The 23,646-nt window shown below is 44.2% G+C and overlaps 6 protein-coding genes and 3 long non-coding RNA genes across 12 annotated transcripts; 5 read left to right on the top strand and 4 right to left on the bottom strand.

Annotated features, from left to right (window-relative positions):
* Positions 1 to 19: 19 nt before the first annotated feature.
* LOC136200270 (ras-related protein Rab-7L1-like) lies at positions 20 to 1,027 on the bottom strand. Its single transcript, XM_065990633.1, has 6 exons — positions 888 to 1,027; positions 784 to 836; positions 710 to 725; positions 474 to 655; positions 300 to 418; positions 20 to 240 (listed from the first exon to the last, which is right to left on the bottom strand). The coding sequence occupies exons 1-6, from the start codon at positions 1,009 to 1,011 to the stop codon at positions 114 to 116; spliced, it is 621 nt and encodes a 206-aa protein (XP_065846705.1). The 5' UTR covers positions 1,012 to 1,027; the 3' UTR covers positions 20 to 113.
* Positions 1,028 to 1,534: 507 nt separating this feature from the next.
* LOC136200222 (DNA topoisomerase 3-alpha-like) lies at positions 1,535 to 6,920 on the top strand. The gene is made up of 36 exons (XM_065990575.1): positions 1,535 to 1,590; positions 1,644 to 1,812; positions 1,869 to 1,928; positions 1,979 to 2,052; positions 2,130 to 2,205; positions 2,255 to 2,415; positions 2,464 to 2,555; positions 2,604 to 2,684; positions 2,738 to 2,778; positions 2,826 to 2,874; positions 2,929 to 2,974; positions 3,021 to 3,075; positions 3,131 to 3,205; positions 3,270 to 3,352; positions 3,406 to 3,503; positions 3,561 to 3,670; positions 3,727 to 3,786; positions 3,841 to 3,891; positions 3,951 to 4,025; positions 4,078 to 4,128; positions 4,181 to 4,259; positions 4,318 to 4,431; positions 4,486 to 4,555; positions 4,603 to 4,631; positions 4,682 to 4,740; positions 4,794 to 4,857; positions 4,904 to 4,994; positions 5,047 to 5,146; positions 5,193 to 5,272; positions 5,336 to 5,457; positions 5,518 to 5,707; positions 5,762 to 5,962; positions 6,017 to 6,217; positions 6,267 to 6,467; positions 6,520 to 6,731; positions 6,786 to 6,920. Exons 2-36 carry the CDS (start codon positions 1,720 to 1,722, stop codon positions 6,815 to 6,817), a joined length of 3,276 nt encoding a protein of 1,091 aa, XP_065846647.1. The 5' UTR covers positions 1,535 to 1,590; positions 1,644 to 1,719; the 3' UTR covers positions 6,818 to 6,920.
* LOC136200223 (uncharacterized) lies at positions 6,896 to 8,618 on the bottom strand. The gene is made up of 6 exons (XM_065990576.1): positions 8,449 to 8,618; positions 8,075 to 8,372; positions 7,796 to 7,965; positions 7,682 to 7,748; positions 7,272 to 7,630; positions 6,896 to 7,219 (listed from the first exon to the last, which is right to left on the bottom strand). Exons 1-6 carry the CDS (start codon positions 8,602 to 8,604, stop codon positions 6,995 to 6,997), a joined length of 1,275 nt encoding a protein of 424 aa, XP_065846648.1. The 5' UTR covers positions 8,605 to 8,618; the 3' UTR covers positions 6,896 to 6,994.
* Positions 8,619 to 10,674: 2,056 nt separating this feature from the next.
* LOC136200147 (uncharacterized) lies at positions 10,675 to 11,307 on the top strand. Its single transcript, XR_010673299.1, has 2 exons — positions 10,675 to 10,749; positions 10,799 to 11,307. It is a non-coding gene; the product is annotated as an uncharacterized lncRNA (long non-coding RNA).
* Positions 11,308 to 13,447: 2,140 nt separating this feature from the next.
* Positions 13,448 to 14,490, top strand: LOC136200161 (uncharacterized). Its single transcript, XR_010673302.1, has 2 exons — positions 13,448 to 13,789; positions 13,849 to 14,490. It is a non-coding gene; the product is annotated as an uncharacterized lncRNA (long non-coding RNA).
* A 52-nt stretch (positions 14,491 to 14,542) lies between these two features.
* LOC136200328 (RUN and FYVE domain-containing protein 2-like) lies at positions 14,543 to 17,674 on the top strand. Its single transcript, XM_065990705.1, has 21 exons — positions 14,543 to 14,788; positions 14,846 to 14,969; positions 15,028 to 15,129; positions 15,188 to 15,311; positions 15,360 to 15,439; positions 15,489 to 15,575; positions 15,636 to 15,705; positions 15,761 to 15,862; positions 15,921 to 15,970; positions 16,023 to 16,089; positions 16,142 to 16,192; positions 16,245 to 16,361; positions 16,420 to 16,517; positions 16,573 to 16,659; positions 16,712 to 16,766; positions 16,827 to 16,901; positions 16,954 to 17,007; positions 17,063 to 17,094; positions 17,153 to 17,201; positions 17,251 to 17,328; positions 17,426 to 17,674. Exons 1-21 carry the CDS (start codon positions 14,557 to 14,559, stop codon positions 17,561 to 17,563), a joined length of 1,872 nt encoding a protein of 623 aa, XP_065846777.1. The 5' UTR covers positions 14,543 to 14,556; the 3' UTR covers positions 17,564 to 17,674.
* Positions 17,675 to 17,781: 107 nt separating this feature from the next.
* Positions 17,782 to 18,655, bottom strand: LOC136200329 (uncharacterized). Its single transcript, XR_010673346.1, has 2 exons — positions 18,027 to 18,655; positions 17,782 to 17,977 (listed from the first exon to the last, which is right to left on the bottom strand). It is a non-coding gene; the product is annotated as an uncharacterized lncRNA (long non-coding RNA).
* Positions 18,656 to 18,896: 241 nt separating this feature from the next.
* LOC136183537 (rap guanine nucleotide exchange factor 4-like) lies at positions 18,897 to 23,010 on the top strand. Of its 4 annotated transcripts, none has more exons than XM_065970207.1 (29): positions 18,897 to 19,165; positions 19,210 to 19,270; positions 19,321 to 19,341; positions 19,389 to 19,441; positions 19,497 to 19,575; positions 19,628 to 19,664; positions 19,713 to 19,798; positions 19,854 to 20,085; positions 20,142 to 20,337; positions 20,386 to 20,522; positions 20,573 to 20,649; positions 20,701 to 20,768; positions 20,821 to 20,899; positions 20,969 to 21,048; positions 21,099 to 21,172; positions 21,225 to 21,306; positions 21,378 to 21,416; positions 21,470 to 21,551; positions 21,610 to 21,683; positions 21,739 to 21,772; positions 21,822 to 21,926; positions 21,981 to 22,061; positions 22,108 to 22,199; positions 22,246 to 22,336; positions 22,392 to 22,442; positions 22,493 to 22,532; positions 22,588 to 22,635; positions 22,691 to 22,755; positions 22,807 to 23,010. In XM_065970207.1, exons 4-29 carry the CDS (start codon positions 19,401 to 19,403, stop codon positions 22,858 to 22,860), a joined length of 2,124 nt encoding a protein of 707 aa, XP_065826279.1. In that variant the 5' UTR covers positions 18,897 to 19,165; positions 19,210 to 19,270; positions 19,321 to 19,341; positions 19,389 to 19,400; the 3' UTR covers positions 22,861 to 23,010. The 4 variants fall into 4 exon arrangements, with proteins under 4 accessions (XP_065826279.1, XP_065826278.1, XP_065826276.1 ...); XM_065970206.1 differs by having other exon boundaries at positions 18,898 to 19,165; positions 21,978 to 22,061; positions 22,395 to 22,442; XM_065970204.1 differs by having other exon boundaries at positions 18,898 to 19,165; positions 21,978 to 22,061.
* Positions 22,815 to 23,608, bottom strand: LOC136183545 (baculoviral IAP repeat-containing protein 5-like). Its single transcript, XM_065970220.1, has 3 exons — positions 23,477 to 23,608; positions 23,186 to 23,422; positions 22,815 to 23,135 (listed from the first exon to the last, which is right to left on the bottom strand). Exons 1-3 carry the CDS (start codon positions 23,600 to 23,602, stop codon positions 23,043 to 23,045), a joined length of 456 nt encoding a protein of 151 aa, XP_065826292.1. The 5' UTR covers positions 23,603 to 23,608; the 3' UTR covers positions 22,815 to 23,042.
* Between the last annotated feature and the right edge of the window lie 38 nt (positions 23,609 to 23,646).

Genomic DNA, 23,646 nt, shown 5'->3' with positions numbered 1-23,646 from the left:
TCTAATTAATTTTTAGATCAATGAAGACAACATAAATTCCAACAGGTATTTCATTAAGATTAAACTATACTACAAGAAATAATTGTCCCTTAAGCAGCAGACTATCAATTTACTTAGCAGTTGCAACTATTGCCAGCGCTTTTTTGTTCACTGTCTAAAATTAAGTTGTTTGATGAAGAACTTGAAACAGGTAGCATAGCTCCAGCCTTATCCAAACGCAACATTTCGCGAGATAACGATCTAAAGGAATATATTAGTATTAGCAAAACGTTGCAATGCTATGTACCCCTTGTTCTTACATAACTGACTCTTCGACATTCAAGTTCTCTTTAACGGAAGTTTTATAGAACGAGTAGAACCCGCGAGTTTGCGCTACAGAGCTAATTTTATCATCTGTCATTTGAGCCTCCAAGTCAATCTAACAAATAAATTAAAATTGACTATATACAATGTGGTTTCATCTCTCCCCCCACCTTGTTGGCTATAAGCAAACAGGGGAGTGATTTCCCGCTGGGAAGCGAGACTTTCTCGTCGACGTCTCGCTTCCACGCGATCGCCTGATCTAGAGTGTCGTGTTGCGTGACGTCGCAAAGTATAAAAGCGCCTGAAGCCATCTTATAGAAAGATCGAGTCATGGAACGAAACCGTTCTTGGCCTGAAACGATGAAAGAGAGAATCGAAAGAGAAATAGGAGCGAGATCAGGCATACCGACAATGTCCCAGAGCTAAAAGAAAGAGAAAATAGGAGGAGACGACGAGAAAAAATCTTTGCAAAGGACCTACGTTGATTTTCACCGACGTTCCATCAACGTGGACAATCTTTGAGGAATACTCGACTACGAATCTAACGTTTGAATAAGTGAGAAGGCCGGAACGACTTTGTTTACCTCCCATAGTGGCTCGATAGCCCGTGTCGAACTGGTTCGTCACGAAACGACGAACAAAGGCCGTCTTACCGACGGCCGGATCGCCCACAAGAATGACCTTGTATTCCTTGTCGGCGTGCGCCATTGAACACTGGTCGGGCCCGCGAGCGGAACTGTAGATATACAATCACGTGAGTGGGCTGTATGGCCTCCAATGCCTTATATATACGGCTCTGTGTGGCCTGACACATCGATATATTTTTTATTAGGAATACATACTCGCTATGATGTACTACTCTCAGGCTGTTTTGTATCAGTACTGCTACTGTTTGATTCCTTGTCGCCAGATAGAGCTGCTATGAGATTATCAGTCACTAAGTTGCTTTCTGCGCCATCCTTGCGAAATGCCAGATACATCAGAAGTGAGAACAATGCTAAACCCACGAGTATTGTGTATCCTTTTCTTTTCTGTAGTCGCTCTTCGGCATTCAAGCCCAGGCTGTCGCGAACGTCGTAGTTCTTCGCTGGTGACTTGGAATAAGCGATTGGGCCACCGAGGTTGGCTTTACACAGCTTCCGTCTGAGTGGAAAAACGCGAAAAGCCTCATAGAAACAAATGGGCGGCGAGACACGAGCGAAAAGCAGGCGGCTCATATAATTGACATACGGGTCAAGGTGTGCGTGCTGTAGGTGGATACTAGAGAAGCGCTATGGCAGTTTCAAGGTTACGCGAGCACACAACAGGCTCCTTTGTTTAGTAAACTTCGGAATGCATAGCTTATTGAACGGTGTTTATGCCGAAAAAGCCGACTAGCCTTTCTCGATATCCGGGAACGGTGTTCTCGCTCGAAAAATGTCTGGATGGAAGAGAATTCTAAACGTTGCCGAGAAAAACGACGCCGCTAAGGAAATATCTACTATCCTATCGAGAGGCTCTCTTAGAAGAGTAAGAATCGGGGTCCTCATAGGCGTCGCGATCGCTGCAAAAGTGTTTTCGCGTAGCGCGACGGACGATCAGTCTACAACAAAATCTACGAGTTCTCCTACAACATTTTTGGTGCCGTAAGTCGAGTTGAATTGAAAAGCGAGGGAGAAACGACTCGTCGTGACAGAATTGCCAGATGTTGATGACGTCAGTATCAGGTCATCTCCTCGACATCGAATTCGGACCTTTGAATAGAAAGTGGTACAGTATGAATGAATAAAAAGGGGGCGGGGCAAAATTGTAGCTAGACACATATACATATATATAATTAAATATAGGTATAGTTGTCCGCCTGCTGCTTTATTCACGGCGGCAATACAGAGGATTTGTCCTCAAAACTTTGTTGCCATCAAGGCACGTAATGTCAATCTCTTAGATTTCAATTTATTATTATTTTTCTTAGGAGACTTTGCAGGAATTGGCTCCCCAGTGTCAGGTTTTAATTCTGTGGACGGATTGCGATCGCGAGGGCGAGGGAATTGGCTTCGAAATTCAAGAGGTTTGTTGTGCAGCGAATCCTCATCTTGACATCTATCGAGCTCGATTTTCAGAAATAACAGGACAGTAAGAGGAAAAACGAATATTTTTTATTTGACTTCACACTTGTTACAGTTCTATTCACGGAGCGAGTCAGAATTTGGGGCGTCTTGATCGTCGAATAGTGGACGCAGTGGAAACGAGACGTGAATTGGATTTGAGAATAGGTCGGACATAAATTATGTGCGTTTTAATTAATGAGGCTTTTTTCTCAGGCGCTGCCTTTACGCGATTTCAAACGATGCGTCTATGCAAAGTGTTTCCTGCTGACCTTGCTGATCAGCTCATCAGCTATGGTAACAACAATAGAAAGATTTCAGAGTCTTGTTTTAATTTTTTTGTCTTATAGGCTCGTGTCAGTTTCCTACTCTCGGTTTCGTAGTGGAAAGAGTGAGTCTCAGGCCGTTTCTCTTTGCCTTCCTGTATGGGCCTTTTAGCACAAACAAATTGAGAATTTTATTTCTGAGACGTTTCACAAGATTAAAGGTTTTGGAAGTGACTATATATCCTTAGGTATCATTGCATTGTTTTTTTTTTCAGTCACCTATCAGACGAACGAGGGACTAACAGAATTCAATTGGAAAAGGTAGCCCTAATATTTTATCGTTGGCAATAATTATAGCGTTTTCTAGAGGGAGACTGTTTCTTCAAATAGCCTGTGAAGTATTGCATGACCGGTGCATGGAGGTAGGTGATTCTTTAACTTACGCGTTGGCTTTGGGAAAGATTTAGGCGTACGTAGAATTCTCTTGCTACGGTTGTAGCTAAAACGAGTAAGCACAAGTCGAAATGGCGTCCTTTGCCTCTTGATACAGTCGTAAGTACGGGAAGGGAGCTCTGTGCAATTCTTTTCACCTCACCAAAGTGTCTTCTTGAACAAGGAATTGGAGAAATTGGCTTCAAGAAAACTGCGCATAAACGCGAAGGAGACGATGCGAATTGCAGAGAAGTTGTACACTCAAGGGTAAGGCGAGGAATTAGCAGCACTCTTTCGTCAAATGACAAAAACCACTGCAGATATATCAGCTATCCGAGAACGGAGACAAACATTTTTCCATTGACTCTGAACTTGAATGAAATCATAGGAAAGCAGACCAATGATCCTAATTGGGGAGGTATCGAGTTAAAAAAAATTCACGAGATAAACGTAGAATTACGGAGTGTTCTCCTAGCTTTTGCAGCCGGTATTCTTCAACAAGGCGGCGCTACTCCGCGACGCGGTTCGAAGACGGACAACGCGCATCCTCCCATTCATCCGACGAAATACTCAGCCGGACTGCAGGTGAGTCGACTCCTCTCGCGAATAAATCAATACATCTATTCATTCCTCTTTAAAAGGGAAACGAAGGACGAGTGTACGAATTTGTCGTGAGACATTTCTTAGCATGCTGTTCCAAGGTACTTCAATGCATTATTGCGAAGCCTCTCCTCCTGGAGGTTTTTCTTCTATAGGATGCTCAAGGAGAGGAAACTACTGTGGAAATTGACATAGCAAGTGAACGGGTATCGTAGTGTGCGTACATATACGAGTTCAACGTTAGTCTTGGTCCTGAATGTTGTAGTTTACGGCGAGCGGTCTTTCTATTACCGTTCGAAATTATCTCGACGTGTATCCATACGATAAGTGGAGTGAAAAGGCGAGCTTGAAGCTCTGGGTCTGTTTAGTTGGAAATATTAAGAGTTTTTTAGACTCTTCCCGTGTTCCAGCAAGGTCAGACGTTTCAGCCGACGTCAATCGAGGCACGAGGGCTAGGAAGAATGCGAGAGAGGTAAAAATGAGGGGTTTTCTTAGATGATTCAAGGAGAGACGTCACCGCCATCGCTTCTACATGAAGCAGATCTTATTGCTCTTATGGAAAAGCACGGAATCGGTGAGACAGGCGTATTATTTCGTTCACATACCACCTTCGTTGTTTTTTCTTTCTAAAGGGACCGATGCAACTCACGCTGATCACATCGAAACAATAAAGCAGCGAGGTTACGTTGGACTTCTGCCCGATGGCGGTTTTGTTCCGGGAGGTCTTGGCATGGGCTTGGTTGACGGTAAAAGCGAAGAAGGCAACGCTTTAGAAGGCTGGCTATTCTTTGAATGTTCAGGGTACGATAGCATGGGGCTTCAGATGTCGAAACCCAATCTCAGAGCAGAATTAGAGGCAGACTTGAAAAGGTAAAGCCTACTACTTTTAGTTTCTGCGTTTAACTCTCTGTTTTTAGCATATGTGAAGGTCGGAAGCAGAAGCGAGGTGTTTTTTTAGAGTTTCGCGTTAGTAAAATTAGAATCGTTTTACTTTAGATGTTCTTGATGCTATGATAGCAAAGTATAAAGATCTGTTTGTTAGGGCTACTGCACAGGTAGTATAGAGATATGAGACGCGCTTCTTTTATGAAGAAGTTTCGTTCTCTAGTGTTTGAAGCTAGACGAGGCATTATCTGAATACTTTGGAGATCCTCAATCAGTGGCGGAAAACGGTGAATTTAAAATAGACTTTTACAGTATTATGCTAATTTGATGCAGAGGGTTTTGCTCGAGAGCACCCTGTCGTACGAAAATGTCCTTCGTGTAAAGAAGCAGACATGACGCTTCGAACAAAGAAGGACGGTGGCGGGTAAGGTCGTCGATCAGCGGTAGATTTATTCCAAATATTCGATTTCTATTAGCTTTATTATTGGCTGTGGTCACTTTCCCAATTGCAGAGCATCGATTTTTCTTCCCTCGTCGATTACAAGGGCTACGGTGACGGAAGAATCGTGCACGCAGGTACGAGAGAGTGTACATAGAAAGCCATTCTTATTTTCTTTTCTAGTGCCAACCTGGTCCCGTGTTCAAGCTAAGACTGACGTGCAGACGCGGTACTCTCATGGATCAATACATGCAAGAAGACGGGTAAGGGATGGGATGGCTTATAGCTCTCTCGCTCATCTCTTTCTTATTATATTCGCCCGAAAGAACGTACTTGTGCTGCGTGTTTGGCTGCGACGAGTCCATACGAGTCGCTCTGGATATTCGAACAAACTTGCTTAGACCGAGAGATTCGGCTCCATCGCTTCCTACCCCTTCAAATAGATCTAGTAAGAATGAAAGAAGCACTCACTCCTGGTATTTGAAAGGAATTTGTTTCTTTTTCGAAGCTTTTTCCAGTAGTGGCTACAACAGTGGGACATCGTCATCGTCTTCCTCTCGTCAGAGAAGGCCTCCAGGTGGTGCCAGTGGGTTTCGAAGTGAAGGAAATTCCGGATATTCGTCGGCTTCTTTTGCCTCCGTCGCTGGATCGAGTCAGAATCTTCCAGTTAACTGTTCGTGCAACGTTGAAGCGGTTCGGTAGGGCAGTGGCCAGTACGGGCTTTCTAGATTCGATCTTCTGTAATTTTTCAGGCGTACTGTTCGCAAGGACGGACCCAACTGCGGACGAGAATTCTTCTGTTGCTCGAAGCCTCAGAATAGTCGGTGCGATTTTTTCCTGTGGGCTGACAACGCTGCTACGACAGCCCCTTCTCATCCTCCTCCTCCGCCACCGCCACCGCCACCACAATCATCCAATCAAGTCTCTTGTCGATGTGGACAAGAGGCAGTAAAGTATGATATTGTACCAGATTTGACTAATAAATTAACTCATTTGTCGTATAACAGGCGGACCGTTCGTAAACAGGGACCTAATTGTGGTCGAGAATTTTTCTGTTGCTCCAAGCCCCAGAATAGCCGTTGCGATTTTTTTCTGTGGGTGGATGACGCCGCTGAAGCCAGTAGTGGTCCGATGCGGCAGGCGACTCAACCCTTTTCTTCGAATCCAACGACGTCCGTTTCTTGTTCCTGCGGTCAAGAAGCAGTTCGGTTGGTTTCTTAGGTTCAACGATCTTTGTTCCTTTGTGAAATTCTGTAGGCGAACTGTTCGCAAAGAAGGTCCGAATTGTGGTCGAGACTTCTTCGGTTGTTCGAAGCCTCAAGGTAGTTCTTGCAACTTCTTTCTTTGGTGCGACGACGCGGCGAGTAGTGGAGGTCATCAGGCGCCGCAAATTCGCCAATCAAACGCGCCGTCAAATCCAGGTCAGGTTTCCTGTTCGTGTGGAAACGCAGCAGCAAAGTAAGCACGCGATTTCTAGCTAGGAGACGCGTGCTGATTTTCTTGCGCGTAGACGTACTGTTCGTAAGACAGGCCCGAATCAGGGGCGAGAGTTTTTCTGTTGTATGACCTCTCCGAATGGTTGCGACTTTTTTCTGTGGGTTGATGACGCTCAGGATGCGGGTGGCGGTCAAACTGGAAGAGGCGGGGAATCGTTTGGATCTCGCGGGCGAGGGAGAGATGAAGGTGGCAGGAAACGAAAGTGTGGAAATTGTCATCAGTACGGTAAGTCGTTTGTTTTTGATTCTCCGCGTCCCACTGCAACTTTCTGCGCTATAGGCCATACCAGGCGAAAGTGTCCTAATATCTAGTAAGTATCTAAAGGTTTGACGAAATTAGGTGGTTAGGTAGTGCACAAATAACTCCCTTAGATAGGCACCCGTGTGGTGTACAAAAAAGCATTTTATGCAATTACGTAAACCGGTTCTACAAAATAACATGCAAGAAAGAAAACAAAGCGAACATTAGACAAAGAACGGTTAGTCATATCAAGCAAGTTTCCCAGCCACAGCTGCAGCCCAGACGAGCACAACAACGAAAACGTTAATCGATGGCCTAAATGATGCTCCTGTTGGGCTGATTGTTCCAGCAGGGGTCGTTGTCGCAGCAGGAGGCGTCGTGGGAAATTTAAACTCGTTGCTAGTGACCACTGATATGGCATAGTGATCTGATAAGGGATATGCGAGTCCAGTTGCGTTGCCAACGAACTTTCTCTAATCACAAACACTTAGACATGCTCTGAAAATATCAATTTATCTCTCCTACCTCAACCGAGACGATTTTGTTGGCCAGATTTGCTGGAACGTACACGTGGTCAATGAGAAATCCCGAATAAATTGTAACATTGACAAAGGAATCAAAATTAGCCAATTCATTACTTTTACACACCGAACACTTTTTCAGCATTGAGACGGCTGGCGAAACAAATCCGGCTCCGACAATCACGTTATAGAGATCAGAATAGAGAGGAGCGAGTGTAGCATTTATGAATGGGCCGTGATTGAAGTTGCCGAGGAGGTAGACCGGCGTTTCGCTTCCACGATTTTTTATAAAAGTGGAATTTAGAAGCACTTGAATAGAAGAACTTTGCTCGTCTTTGGCGCTTGTGTAGACTTTAGCTCCCACTGGTAAAGGATTGACGCATTATTAATAATTATGTCCTTGTTATTTAGTACCGTAAAAAATATCGGGATGGCCGTAGTCTTCAAGCTGGGTACACACTACAGTTCCAATGTTATCCACCTGAATACGGCGATTAAATTTTTCGGTTGTGATTTTTTTGCTCTTACGTCAGCGGCGATGTATCCTCGCGGCGGTACTTCAACGTCGCCAGATAATTGTCTCGTATAATTTCGCTCGATTTTGTTTGTAAGACGTTGCTTGCTGAGAAGTAGAAGGCCGTGCGTCGTGGGAAAAGAAGGTTTGGGGCTGAGGCCGCAATTTATCAGATCGGCTGGAGCTGAGAAAAGAGAACTGATAAGAAAGGTAAGAAATTACATATACATACATGCATGTGACTACATAATAGTATCTCCCTATAGCTTCTCCTCCCCCTTTCCCCCACTCACCGGTATTGAGCGCGCAATTAACGCAAGCCTGCGGCAAGGACCTGAGTTGTGACTCACAGTTTTTTGCAAGACATGAAGCAGCGCCAGCAATCCCTCCAGCAGATAGATCGCACCTTCCATCAGCACACTGCCGTGCCGCCAACAAATTAGAGATAGGACACGGTGGCTTTGACATGGGCGTTGGGCTAAGACGGTGGTAGTAGGGAAAAACAGACTTGGCGGCATCTGCTAATTCCACTATATCCGCATCTAGCCAGACTCCTTGTAAACACACAACGTCAGCCGTTAGCTTGGGAAGCTAGAGAAGACAGCCTGAGCTTAACCGAAGAACGTCCAAAAAATGTAAATGGTCTTCATTTCTGAAGGCGGCTTACTTCTTGGAGAAGCGTCTTCTTTCGCTCCGTGTAGTGAGGAACGATACCGGTGCGAGTCAGTCTTGCATTGTAGGTCAGTAATTCGTACGTTCCTTCACCCAACGTTGTTGGCAAAAGAACGGCTGAAACCAGTACGAAAGGAAAAGCAGCTCGCATGGCCTTTGTTAGTTCGTCCGGGAGGTTTATTGACTCATGTTGAGGCAACGCCTTCTGGCCCTAATTAATTAATTGTGAAGTTGTCTGTAGCTGCTCCCTTTGAGCAACAATTCAATTGGCGATTCAAGTTTGATGGCTCTGCTGTATCGGGCGCTGTATCGTTATGTATTTCTGTGCTGCGTATCTGCACCGTTTTGTGTTGGAATGCGCCTCGCGCGCGCCTCGATCACGTGCGTAATCTGCGTGTCGTCAAATGCCTTATCCTGACGTCAATCGTCCTCCCAAAAGCGTACTCGGCGCCACTATCGCTGCAACGGTGCTCACTGTCATTCTCTTCGGCCTTCTGATCGCTTCCTTTCTGGTGATCAAGGACGAAAACAATCACTTCGTCTACAACGATGACGGACTGATGGGATTGTACACGATTCCATCCCAATTTTCTACTCTGGAAAGAAATTCTACGTCGCCAGGCAGATCGCTCGCATTTCATTTTTTCCCCTATAGATTGCTATGATCGCCTGTTTGTTGACATTCATGGGCGAAAGATCGCGCAACTCGTCCACAACAGCTTATGTAGACTTCATTCTCAGCACATGCGAGCTTTCTAAGGCTTCTTTTTAGATCCGTAATGCCGTTGGTATTCTTTGGGCTGTCAATATTGGGTTTTCTGCTTTCTGCCTCGGTTGGCCAGGAACTGTGCTCATAGTCTCGTTTTATGACGGAGGGCCTCCGGCAGCTTTATCCATTGCCTATTACGCCTTTCTTACTATGATGTTTATTATGTGTATCTTTATGACTGTGCTTTGCTATGCTACGAGATACTCTAGATGTGGCTGTTGCATTGGACCCATCCAACCTCAACCCCCGGTTATGTATATGACTGGAAATATGCCTCAAGTTGTCATGGTGCCTGCGCAGGTCGTGCAGTCAAGCTATTGAATAAATGAACCATTTTGAGGAGAATTTAGTATATACTGTTACCCGTGTACACTTACAATTATTTTAACTCCGAATAACAATGACACGTGATACGTATGTGAAGACTGCGCATGCGGCAGGGCAAAGAGAACATGTGCAACGGATCTAGTCGTCCTTCCAGAGTCGTGCTCAGCTTTACGATCATAGCGGCGTTGATCGCGGCCACTGTTTTGGGCTTGTTGATCGCTTCCATCGGGAAGCTTGAAGACGCCGACATGGGCGCCTTTTCGATTCCAGCCGAATTCGCCATCTTGGAAAGATTGACGTCGCCGGCCAGATTGTTCGCGCTTACCAAATCAATTTTTTCTCTATATAGATTGCCATGATTGCCTGTATGCTGACGTTCGTGTCTCACGTCTCGCGCAACTTGTCTACGACAGCCCGTGTACACTCAATCAATTCGCCACGTGCTATTGCACTTATTAATCTGCCATCTTTTTAGATTCGTAATGCTGTGGGAGTTCTCTGGGCGATCGACATTGGGTTTTCCGCTCTGGCCCTCACTTTGCCAGGAATTTCAGTCATGCGTACGTTGCTCAACGGAAAGTCTTTCGTAGGCTTAGCTATTGCTCTATATGTCTTTCTTGTTCTTTTCTTTATTTTTTGTATCTTGATGACTGTGCTCTGCTATGCTACGAGGTATTCGAGATGTTGCTGTTGTCCGCCAGGTGCACCTCAACTGGAACCGAAACCGGTTCAGTATGTGACTGGAAACGGAAATGCAGCTGAAGTCGTTGCGATGCCTACGACGCTCGTGCAGCCGAGCTATTGACGGAACAAATATCGTTATTTTGTGTTATTTTGCTAATTTATCTATTGCGTTCACCAATGCGCATGCGGGTGTGGCGTCATTTGCAGAGAAATGGAAAATCGTCCCCCTAAGAGCGTCATCATCTCCACAGTCGTAGCGGTGCTACTCACGCTCATTCTTTTCGGATTTCTAAACGCTTCCTTCGTCGTGATCCGAGAAGACGACGATTCGGATTTCTTCTACGATGACGGAGCAATGGGCGCCTACTCCGTTTCCACCCAGTTCAATATCTTGGAAAGACTATTCGATGTCAAATCTGACGTTCGCTTTACCTATTTGTTCCGCAGTTTGCTATGATCGCTTGTTTGCTGACGTTCATCGCCGAACGCGCACGAAATTCGACGACAAAAGCCCATGTAAACTTATTTCGATGCATAGTTAATGTTTTCTATAGGCGGCATGTAGATTCGAAATACCGTTGGCGTTCTGTGGGCCATCAATATTGGGCTTTCAGGTTTTTCTCTCGGTTGGCCTGGAGCCCCTCTCATAGTTTTGTGGTTTGATGGAGGATCTTTTTCGGCGTTAGCTATTGCCTTCTACGTTTTCCTTATCATAATGTTTCTGTTTTGTATCTTTATGACTGTGCTCTGCTACGCTACGAAATACTCCAAATGTTGCTGTTGCATCCCGTCGACCCCTCAAACGATTTTGTATATGACTGGTGGTGGAAATGCGAGTGGATATTCTCGGGTTGTCATGGTGCCTGCTCAGCCAATGGAAGCCTATGCGCAGCCAATGCAGCAGGCCTATGTGCAGCCGCCGAGTTATTGAGACTAGCTGGACTCGAACTGCAATCGCTGTGATATTATTTTATCTTTCTTAGTTGTGCAATTGCTAATAAGAGTGTAGCTCTTCGTACTGTCTAACCAAAGTAGCCGTCACATGTCTCCTAATTATGTAACTTTCGGTGATAACGTCTGTTTCTCTTTCGAGACGGTGAAACTGAAAGGACACGCCTCTATGGCTTCCAAGGAAGCGTTCAATCGCAATTTATTTTTTTTATTTATGATATTTTTATGACACTGTGCTCTGCTTTGCTACGAGGTATTCTCCATGCTGCTGTTCAATGAACTCTCAAACAGTACTTGTTATTTTTCTCTTTAGAAGCTTACGTCACGAGACGTTCACGTGTCCATTGCGGATCTGGCCAAAAATGCCCAGTAATAATCGTTCGCCCAAAAGCGTCCTCCGCTCTACAGTTGCGGCGGCGTTACTCACGCTCGTTCTTTTCGCCGTTCTAAACGCTTCCTTCGTCGTGATCGAAGACGACGACAGCTACTCTAGCTACTACGATGACGATGACGATGACGGAATAGCTGCCTATTCCGTTCCAACCCAGCTCACTATCTTGGAAAGAACATTCGATGTCAAATCTTACGATCGCTTTACCTATTTGCTTCGCAGTTTTCTATGATCGCTTGTTTGCTGACGTTCTTGGCTGATCGCTCGCGCAATTCCAAGACAAAAACCCATGTAGAGCCATTTGACCATTTCAACACATAATATGTGTAATTTTTCTATACGCGGCTTGTAGATCTGCAATAGCGTTGGCGTCCTTTGGGTTATCAATATTGGATTTTCCGCCTTGTCTCTCGGTTTTCCTGGAGCCATCCTCATAGGGCCAGGGTCTGAGGCGTCGGTGTTAGCTATTATCTTATTTGTTCTTCTTACCATAATGTTTCTGTTTTGTATCTTTATGACTGTGCTCTGCTATGCGACGAGATACTCCAAATGTTGCTGTTGCATTCCGCCGAGAACTCAGACGGTTTTGTATGTGATCGGAGGAGGAAATGTGAGTGGATATCCTCAGGTTGTCATGATGCCTGCGCAGCCGATGCAGGCCCATGTGCAGCAGCCAAGTTCTTGAGACACTAGCAGGACTTGAACTAATTGCTGTTATCATTATTATAGTTTAGAGAATGCTCGATTGCTTGCTCGTCTCATCTGCACGACTTTTTTTGTTTTGCTGATAAGGTGCTGAATGCTGCATGTGTTCTGGTTGGGATTTATTGTCTAACTTAGAGTCTGCCAGGAAGTACAGAATTATTGGTTAGATTGAGCAGAAAAGTTTTATTCTTTTTAGAGAGCGTCTAGAAGAAGCCTGATTATGTACTACAGACAGTTCAATAAAAAAGAACGAGATGATTTTAGAATTATTTTGACCCTGGCTAGTGGTCACGTGGCTATTGATGACGTAGTTAGTTCACATATAAATGGCCTCCGTGCTGTCGTCTTCGAAGGAAAGAAGCGATTATCTGACACCGAAGTTGACAAATGGAAAGTAGAGGGGCAAAACTGGCTATCAAAGGCCTCCTCGAGTCTTCGATGAAAGCAGGACGCACGCTCGATGACGATCACGGGCCGCTCAGCCAATTTTTCATCATAATGGACTCCCTCTCATAGTTTCGTGGTTTGATGGAGGATCTTTGTCGGCGTTAGCTATTGCCTTCTACGTTTTCCTTATCATAATGTTTCTGTTTTGTATCTTTATGACTGTGCTCTGCTACGCTACGAAATACTCCAAATGTTGCTGTTGCATCCCGTCGACCCCTCAAACGATTTTGTATATGACTGGTGGTGGAAATGCGAGTGGATATTCTCGGGTTGTCATGGTGCCTGCGCAGCCAATGGAAGCCTATGCGCAGCCAATGCAGCAGGCCTATGTGCAGCCGCCGAGTCATTGAGACTAGCTGGACTCGAACTGCAATCGCTGTGATATTTTATCTTTCTTAGTCGTGCAATCTCTAATAAGAGTGTAGCTCTTGGTACTGTCTAACCAAAGTAGCCGTCACATGTCTCCTAATTATGTAACTTTCGGTGATGACGTCTGTTTCTCTTTCGAGACGGTGAAACTGAAAGGACACGCCTCTATGGCTTCCAAGGAAGCGTTCAATCGCAATTTATTTATTTCTCTTTATGATATTTTTATGACACTGTGCTCTGCTTTGCTACGAGGTATTCTCCATGCTGCTGTTCAATGAACTCTCAAACAGTATTTGTTATTTACTCTTTAGAAGCTTACGTCATGTGAGACGTTCACGTGTCCATTGCGGATCTGGCCCAAAGCCCAAAAATGCCCAGTGATAATCGTTCGCCCAAAAGCGTCCTCCGCTCTACAGTTGCGGCGGCGTTACTCACGCTCGTTCTTTTCGCCGTTCTAAACGCTTCCTTCGTCGTGATCAAAGACGACAACCGCTACTCTACCTACTCCTATTTCTTCCACGATGACGGAATAATGGCTGCCTATTCCGTTCCAATCCAGCTCACTATCTTGGAAAGAACATTCGATGTCAAATCTTACGATCGCTTTACCTATTTGTTTCGCAGCTTTCTATGATCGCTTGTTTGCTGACGTTCTTGGCTGATCGCTCGCGCAATTCCAAGACAAAAACCCATGTAGAGCTATATATATTTCACCACATAATATGTGTAATTTTTCTATACGCGGCTTGTAGATCTGCAATAGCGTTGGCGTCCTTTGGGCTATCAATATTGGACTTTCCGCCTTGTCTCTCGGTTGGCCTGGAGCTATCCTCATAGGGGTAGGGTCTGAGGAGGGATCTTCGTCGGTGTTAGCTATTATCTTATTTGTTCTTCTTACCATAATGTTTCTGTTTTGTATCTTTATGACTGTGCTCTGCTATGGGACGAGTTACTCCAAATGTTACTGTTGCATTCCGCCGAGAACTCAAACGGTTTTGTATGTGACCGGAGGAGGAAATGTGACTGGATATCCTCAGGTTGTCATGATGCCTGCGCAGCCGATGCAGGCCTATGTGCAGCAGCCAAGTTCTTGAGACGACACTAGCAGGACTCGAACGAATCGCTGTTATCATTATTATAGTTTAGAGAATGCTCGATTGCTTGCTCGTCTCATCTGCACGGCTTTTTTTGTTTTGCTGATAAGGTGATGAGTGCTGCATACGTTTTGGTTAGGATTTATTGTCTAACTTAGAGTCTGCCAGGAAGTTTTGGTTTGATACAGAATTATTGGTTAGATTGAGCAGAAAAAATTTATTCTTTTTAGAGAGCGTCTAGAAGAAGCCTGATTATGTACTACAGACAGTTCAATAAAAAAGAACGAGATGATTTTAGAATTATTTTGACCCTGCATACGTCTAGTGGTCACGTGGCTATTGATGACGTAGTTAGTTCACATATAAATGGCTTCCGTGCTGTCGTCTTCGAAGGAAAGAAGCGATTCGAAAGTCTTATCTGACACCGAAGTTGACAAATGGAAAGTAGAGCGGAAGAATCTGCTGAACATGGCAAAACTGGCTATCAAAGGCCTCCTCGAGTCTTCGATGAAAGCAGGACGCACGCTCGATGACGATCACGGGCCGCTCAGCCAATTTTTCATCATAATGGAACACGTTCTACGACACGGATTGAAAGGCAAGCACTAAATCGACTCGTTTCGGGCGAGAAACAGTTAGCACTGGCTTATTGCAGCGAAGAAGAGCCTTATTGCTTTGGCGTTGCGAAAAGATTTTTGGGCCGTTCTTGAATCTCTCGAAAAGGAATCGCAAGAGTGCCGTGAAATAGTGCAGAGCGCTCGAAATTTACCAGGAATCAAGTGAATGGGAAAATTAATTAGGGAAACGATTTTCTTGACACGTTTCTTTTATATATAGGAGTGGTATTGGGAGAGGGCGGGCATGGTTGAGACTTGCCGCTATGCAGAAGAAATTAGCTGACTACATTGCTCTCTTGGTCAATAAAAGAGAAATTATAGAGTAAGTTCATCAATACCACAGTAAAAGTCTATATAATTTTTTCTTCTTTTCAAATAAGGGAATGGTACGACCCGTTTGCCGTTTTGGCTGGGGAAGAGGGCCCCGTTATTGCTGGGCTCTTGGTTGGATTGAGCGTCGTCGATTGCAATTTATGTCTAAAAGGCGATAGCCTTGACAAACAGGCAAGAAAAAATGCGCCCTTTTTTTACCTTTTAGCTATTTTCTTTTAGATGGGAGTGATTGATTATAGTTTGTTCTTGAAAGAGGGCAACTATTTAGAACGTCCTCCTGGATCGAACGAAGATGCAAAGTACGTATTTTCTAGTGTTGGTTTGGGTGACTACCTTATATATTCTCAGAGCAATGTTTGATGCTCCGGAAGATCCAAATTTCACGCTAGTATTGGATCAGAAAGCTTATCTTGAAGAGCGAAATTTGAAACTGCAGTAAGGAGTTTAGTCATTCGTGTTATTTATATAAAAATAAGAGATTGGTTTTGTTCATAGGAGCACTATCAGTGATTTGACCCGAAAGCTTGAATCCGCTGAGAGGACAAACGCAAAGCTGGCATCTGAGGTGGCGCATTGCATGAATATATTATATATATATGCCTGTGGAATTTTATTTGTAGTTGGCTGATGCTCAGACAGAGATACTTACGTTGCAAGTTCATCGCGGACGGCTTGAGCAGGAGCGCGATGAAACGACTGTTAGTCACAAAATTAAGTTGAAGGTAGGATAAGCGCGTTTAATTAATAGAATCAGAATGAGATGTCAAGTACTTTTTCTAGAACGCCATGTCAGATATTGAAACAGAAAGAGAAACCTACGTTCAGTCAAGGTAAGTGATTATTATTAGATGATTTTTTTGTTATCATTTCATTGTTTTATAGAACGGGACTGAATGAAATGTACCTTCAGATTCAAAAGCAGCTTGAGACGGAAAAGAAAGCGAGAGAAGTAGGACTGGTTTTGGTGCTGTAACACGTTTCCATGGGGCTTTCTCTTCTAGGATTGTGAAAGGGATGTTGCGCTGCAAACCAGTATGAAACAGGAATGCCAGGTTATTAAATCGCACAGGTTTGCTTTGCTTCTTATGCGGCGATTCAATGCAGATGGCCATGAAACTGCTGGAGAAAGACATTCACGAAAAACAGGATCTCGTTGTGGCTCTGAGGAAGCAGCTGGAGGACGTGAAACAATTGAATTTGGGCATGCATAAAAAGCACCAGGTCCTCCTTATGGTCCTACCTACCTACCTCGTTTATCAGATAAAATTTCGTTCTGTAGGCGGGAGAGGAAAAATTCAGGACAAAAGAGAGCGAAAACGCTAAGATGAAAGAAGAGATAGATCGGTTAAGAAACCAGTGTGAACAGCTAAGTGTCAGGTTGGAAGAAACGCTGAGTGCCTTTAGAGAGAAAATAAGCGTGGGTCTGTCGTAGCTATACGGAGTCAGAGGCGAATCGTTTGTCGTTGGAAGAAGCTTTGCAACAGGTCAGCAATCAGCTTGCCAAAACGGAAGCGCTGAAGTGAGAGCATGAAATGATTAAGTATTATGTAACTCGCTTTTAATTAATTAAGAACCGAATTTGAAACAGAATTGAAGATTAGAAAAGAATGGTTAGAAAAGCTGCAGGTATCCAGTAAATAATCTGTGTCCGTACCTGCAGTTTTTTAGGGGTTCTTTATTTTATAGGGTGACTTGAACAAGGAGACGGTCCTATCGGCTGCTTTGAGGTCTGAAAAAGCTAAACTGAGCCAGGAGACAGCGGTGAGTCAATTTTCAGCCGTGGCGTCATATAGTCTCAGAAAGCATTGAGTAGGAGCAATTAGCGAAATACGACGAATTGCAGTCCGTTTGCGACGAGCAGGAATCGGTACGAATGAATGGCCGAGTACAGTCAAAAAAAAGATTTTAACGCCGTTTCTTAGGCTCTTATTGAAATGGGAGAGCATTTGCAGAGGTAGGAAGAGAACATCCAACAGTTGTTATTCGTGTATGCATGTGCTTCCGATGGCCAGATCGCGGCAAGAGGTGAACAGTCTAAAGCAAGTGACGGACACGATTAAAGTTAGACAGTTTTTCTAAGTTGACGTCAGCTTATGTTTTATCTTATTAGGAATTCGAATGGGTTGATGATCGCAACATCAAAGATTGTCAGCAATGCAAGAAAACGTTTTCAGTAGCAAGACGAAAGGTACACACGAGTTAATAATTTTAATCTGAAGCAGGCTGTTGCTGGTTTTCCAAGCGCCAGGTTCAATAGTTAGTAATACTGTCTTTTGTCTGTGTAGCATCACTGTCGCAATTGCGGCGGCGTTTTCTGCTGGTCTTGTTCGGATAACACAATGCCGCTTCCGTCGTCAGCGAAGCCCGTACGTGTCTGCGACTCCTGTCAGGGGTTGCTACTTCAACGTTACAGTGTGACGTAACTAAGAGGAGACGGTTTCCCTTCTTCCCCCTCTCTCTTTTCTACTGTACGCGCATGTTTTTGTATTGAGGAGGTGCCTATATGTCCAAACAATTCACGCTGTTTAAACGTACTACTAGTAGTAAGCGGAGCCCGTGCGCAGCTAAGAAAAAAGAGCCACTTCGTCGCCGATAATCCGGGTTTGGAGACACCGACGCGGAGCGATAAATCAAACTGCGATCGCGTTTGCTTTTAGTTGCTTCGAGAAACAGCCCTGAAGAGCCATTACCATAGAGTTTTACGACAGTTTATTTCATACGAAAAAGGAAAAAAACGTTGCATGCACTCGCTCGCTCGCAAATTCTTTCCAATCGTTCCTTCTTCGATTTGATCGTTTTGTCTTCGTTTTCTTGAGCTCTTTCGTTCACGTTTCCACCTAAAAAAAAGAAAAAAATTAGTCTCTGTCAAATAATCGTTGTACGTACCTTTTTGTGCGTCCGTATTCGCGCTATCCAGGCTACACCGCGCGGAGGTTCGGACGCTTCGTAGCCCAAGGCAGCCACCGCAAAAGCAATGGCCACCCGTTCCAAAAATTGTCGGGCGAGCCACGACTTCATCAGCCACCCCACCGGTACCCGCCTGGATGAGAGACGGTCCCTAATACCGTAGTCCCCCGGCGCGGTGGTACCAAAAAACCCTTCGGTATGTGTTCCTGAGAAGAACCGGGGCTACTGGAAGTGGAGAGCGGCCGACCACCGTTTGTAGGAGTCGACAGTAAAGACAGTGCATGCCGGAATCGAAGTCTCCTGGGTCGGATTATCTTTGGTCTAATCGCGCTGTCGGGTGAGAAAAGTGCCGGCAACCAGGCCATGGTTGAACACCCCCTCTGAGCCGTTTCTCACTCGAGCCTAACGTGAGTCGTGCCCATTAGCGACAATAAGACCGCAGTAATCGCGAATCCCAGTGCGTAGACCGAGGCCGAAGCCCCCCATTGCCCTGCCTACAGGCTCCGGCACGGCATTATACCGTGGGCCACGCTGAGTCAACTATCCAGACTTGCCTTTTGCCAAAGCTCCCGGGTCGGTCCGTCAAGGACGAGACGCAGATTGCTCCGCGACGCATCCACCCTCAGCCGCAACTGAAGGAAATTGGGGGCGCGTTCTGGTTATATACTATGGCCCCGCCCATCGCTCTGATTGGCTTGCTGGTTTCCGCTTTTTGTGCTCATTGGCTCTTTCGAAAGAAGGCGTCAAAAAGCAAACCGGTTTCGATACCGGTTTGACGAATTATTGCATAACGATTTCGGTTAGAGGCGACAGATATCGCACCTACTTCGACAAGATGGCGGAGAAAGCGTGGCCACGACGAAACGAAAACGCTGTTAGGCACGTTTTTTCATTGTTTTTCGCCGCTCATTTCGTCGCACGAAGATACGGGCGTCCGATTCACGTGATATGGAACGATCGATGGGACGAAGTTCGTTTCGAGGCCATTCGCGACCGAATTCGAGCGAAAAGCGGCGTCTACTACGATAAATCCGCAGAGAAGTGAGAGCGCAACTCGTCATTCGCTTGGAAAATCGAAGGAGAACATCGAACTGCCTCGAGCGAACTTTCCGAGCTAAGTAAGGCATAAAACGCTATTTTTCTGTAAGGCGAATGAGTCTAGACGCGTTCGAACGTCTCGTCTCTGCGGAAATGGCAGTCTTTTCGAAAAGAGAGCCAAATTGGTATGAAACGCGTTGGAATATTACGAAAGAAGGTCACTTTTGCATTTTAGACGATTTGATTTCAGTCCAACGTAAGCGTTATCGGTATGCACGTTGCGTTTTATGACGTCACAATCAGTCAGAATTTGCAATGGCGCAGGCAATCGGGCAACCGCAGATTGTTTTGACCCAGTCGGTAGTCTACTACTAATTTAATTAATGACACTGCTTTCTTTTACATGTTCAGGTCATCCGCTGAGAAACAGGCAAGCAAAATCATTTTCAAGCCAGAACCGCGTTCGTCTCTTGGTTTCAGACGTCAAACGGTGAGGTGAATAAGGGCGATAAAGCATCCATCGCAGACTTGAGATTTTGTAGTTTCCGAGCTTGCTCAATGGAGTGGGGGGTTATGAAGGTCGGTAAACTGACGTGTGTTTCAGTTCTGATTCCCGCCCATCCACAGATGCTGGTTGGGAGAAAAGGAAAATGCGCCTGGGAAGTTTTTCTGTAGCCCAAAACGAACTTAGAAACATCAAACAAGCCGGCATGGTAAGTGAGAAGAAGAGAGTCTGATGGTCTTAGCAAGATTTGCTCTTTTTGAAAGACGACTTCTGACAAGTTGATAGAAATTTCACGACGCTTCCGTTCAGTTTTGACATCCCAGCGCGTTCTTGAAAACCATCGCTCTCGTTCCAGAAACGGTACAATCGTCCACCGCTCAGCAGCGGGATGCCGTCTGATTGACTGGATACTGAAGTGGTCCAAAAAAATCGTGCTAAGGAAAGAAGCTCTTGAAATACTTCAGGTTCTCGTCGAAGAAGGAATTATACGAAATGGTATAAAATACATATATACACTATGTAAATTGTATTATGTAATGGCTGGGCTTTAGCTCTAGTGGCGGAAAGAGGCTTCTCCGATGATGATTCGTCTTTCTATGTTTTCGTTGATGTTCCGCACACTCTTCCTCCCGTCCCCAGCTATGATGATCCTAGTGCAATTGACGACGGGCATCAGCTCCAAGAGGACTTTGATTTTTTAGAGTGTTTGGTAGTGGGTATGCAACTGAAGAACGAACTCAGAAAGCCGTAAGTGCACTCACCTAAAGATTGGCTTTTAATTTTTCACTTTTCTAGATCTTCTGAGCGCGACAATAGACTAATTATGGAGATAATCAGCCGTATTCCGAGGTTTCGAAGTGAAAGCGTAAGTGTGAAGGAGCTTACAGCGAGTTCTATGTCGTTCAAAGCAATAGAAAAAGCGGGCGAAATCGGTAAGTAATCAGGTGCCGATTTTCTCCGTGTCTATAGTGTTTACGTTCAGTTTTCAAAGAAGGTGATCCTGCCGATTCTTACTACGTCATTATCAAGGGCTCAGTGGAAGTAGTTAAAAGAAAACGGGTAGAAAAAAATCCGGTTGATTTCATGTTATATAACTGTGGTTTTTTGTAGGGAACGATCGCTGTTCTTCGGGAAGGAGACGAATTTGGAGAGTGGGCGCTAATTAGCAAGTCTTCCCGGTAGTAGAAGTACTCACTTGCCTTAATTTTTAAATGCAGACATGTCTATTAGAGCAGCTACGATTCGAACTCGAGAGCGAAACTGCTATTTTATGACTCTTAGCAAGACGCAGTTTGCAGCTATTCATCTGGTAGGGTACAAGTATCTTTATCACGCTGAATCGATATATTTTATTTACTTTGATTTGGCTCTGTTGCAGAACGTGGAAACATCTACTATTCGCTTGCGAGAGCATGAAAGCGTTGTGCTAGTTTTACGTTCAACGGCAACTCATCACAAGTATTTCATCAGCGAGACTATTAGGTTTCTTTAGCAGTTCTCTTATGCAGCAAAGTCATCAGTGGGACGCTGGATAAACTTCAAGAAATATTAGTTGAGCCTGATTTAAAACTGAAAGTTGACGGTGGTGTAATTTTTCACTGATCTGACTTCCTATTGACTAGGGTTCTTTGTAGAGGGCGTTCTGGAAGAGACCTTCTTTTTGTTAATTCCAAGCCGGTTGCAAGTTCACGAATTTATTTTGAAATTTGATGAAATGTAAGCAGGGAGACTAAGATCTTCTTTCAATTATTGTAGACTGCGATTCTGTATATTTATATTTACTTCAGCTACAGGAAGAACAAAAACAATGTTATAGTGAAACAAAGGTTTTGAATAGTTTTTGAGACGATTTTCTACAAATGTTTTTTTTTGCTGCTAGGATTGCTGACGTTCTTGGTCGTTGGGTTCACCAGTTTGCATTCACGAAAAAAGAATTCAATCTCATGGCTCCTTATTTGGCTGTACAGTAGAATTTTGTAAGCCTGTCTGAAACGGCTGATGGCTTCTTTGTGAAATTAGATTTTACTGAACCGTATGAAGAGCGATGGTATTGTAAATTCAACCCTGATTCCTTCGCCAGGAAAGCCTATAAGGTAAGAACTTGTGGCGTTATTTTCACGTACCTTACGTAAACTAATTAATTTTTAGACTGCGACTGATTTCTCCAGAATCTACCCTTAAAGTAACGTGGCTATTGCTAAATATTTAAATCTGCTATATTTTTTAATAAGGCCAACGATCTGCGTTCGTGGAATGACTTGAAAAGGATGTATCCTATCGATATTGCCGTTGAAATAACAGCATCTGACACTCTTTTATTAGATTCAAGAGAAGTGGTACGTCGTTTGCCAGAATCTCTGTACTTATGATAATATTCTTTTATTTAGCAGCGTCATTTTATTGAAAGCGTCATGGAGCGGAAATTGACGACCGCTTGCAGATTTGGCTTGGTCCTCAGAAGGCTGAACGACGTGGGTATTTGTCTTTTTTATTTCTATTCTAAGTTTTGTTTTCTAGATTATGCTTTGGGTCAAAACAAGAATAACTGAGAGGCCGACTATGAGAGGAAAGCTTAAAGCGTTTTCGTATTTCATTCGTTTGGCTCAACGGTAACATTTTTGTTCGACTCCTTTACGACTCTGAGGCGTCTTTTAGCTGTTGGGATCTTTGCAACTTTAACGCATTTGCTGCTACTGTCTTAGCTTTGCAAGATTCGTCGGTGAAAGCAGAAGATAGTTTGTGGAAAGTACGGGTTTATGTTGAAATTGTAGTGGAAGATATAACTATCGTTTTGCGCCTAGAAGATACTGAAAAGGTATGGACGCCATTTGAATGAATTGGAGCTAAAGATGGTAATAATAGTCAGTAAGGGTAGAATTCTTTTAATTAACGTTGGTATAAGGATCCTTCGTTCAATTTTCGTTCCTACCGCAAAGCACAAGGTAACGCAGCAAAGAAGCATTCTGATTTACTTAAAAGAATTTGTGTTACATGTAGAGAATGCAGCCGGTGTTGTGATTCCTTTTATTCCACTCGTACTCAAAGGTCTATTATCATTCGATTGTTATATCTATTTTTCGAATGCTTACAAAATTATTAGATCTGACTTTTATTCGGGACGGCAACGTGAGTCAAGTGGAGGAAATGATTAATTTTGAAAGAATAGTAATTGAAAATATATGTTTATACACGCAAAATAGACAGAATTTATTTCAGGAAATGGTATTGAAAACGATCAAGTTGTTTGAGAAAATTCGAGACAATGTGTAACAGTACGAGAATTAGTTAATTAACCATGCTGCAAAAAAGCGTTTACTTCGTGATATAAATGTATTGTGTACCATAAAGGCACAGAAGCCTTGGCGATATTTAACTACGAGGAGTATGAATATAATGGAAGTAGACAGTAGCGTTACAGTACCATTACTTTATCATGCATAAAGTCTCTTGAGTTAGACCATTCTAGCTGCCTTAGCTAGAATGTCGTCTCTTTTTTCTTCAGTTGCCTTTACCATGAAATTCCGCTGCTCGTCAAATACCTTCTTCTACAAATGAAATCAATAGCAATATACACGCGTGTATTTTAAATCCATACCATGTAATATGCCTCGCATTTGTGCACCGTTTCGATTACTTCCCCGTACGTGCACTTCAAAAAGTCGCGTTCCTTCGGCGACAGTTTCAGCCACACGCACGACGGATCAGCTTTCTTGTGTTCTGCCCACGGATCATCTTGGGGCTCCCAGCAATCCAACTTGACATTGCACACGAAGCATGCGACGAGATCGGGCTCGTTTTCCTTCGGACAGTGAAAAAATCCTGCTTTGGCCATCTAAACGGCGACTTTTGTCGACGAATGGCGTCGTTGCAGCAAGAATCGACTTACGGCTTTCGGATTGCACGCTCCCTGCTCCACGAATGGCCAGTCGATAAACGTTCGAAGACGATTTTCTTCGCGACATAACGCCGTCATGCGTTGTCGCTTCGGAATTTTGTCGTAAGGTAGAGACATTTTCGAATCGGCGCGCGCTAGGAAAAGAAGGGAGACCATCCCGG

This window comes from Oscarella lobularis, chromosome 2 (genome assembly GCF_947507565.1).
Source record: "Oscarella lobularis chromosome 2, ooOscLobu1.1, whole genome shotgun sequence".
Lineage (NCBI taxonomy): Eukaryota > Metazoa > Porifera > Homoscleromorpha > Homosclerophorida > Oscarellidae > Oscarella > Oscarella lobularis.
This window is presented reverse-complemented; position numbering and strand designations above follow the sequence as displayed.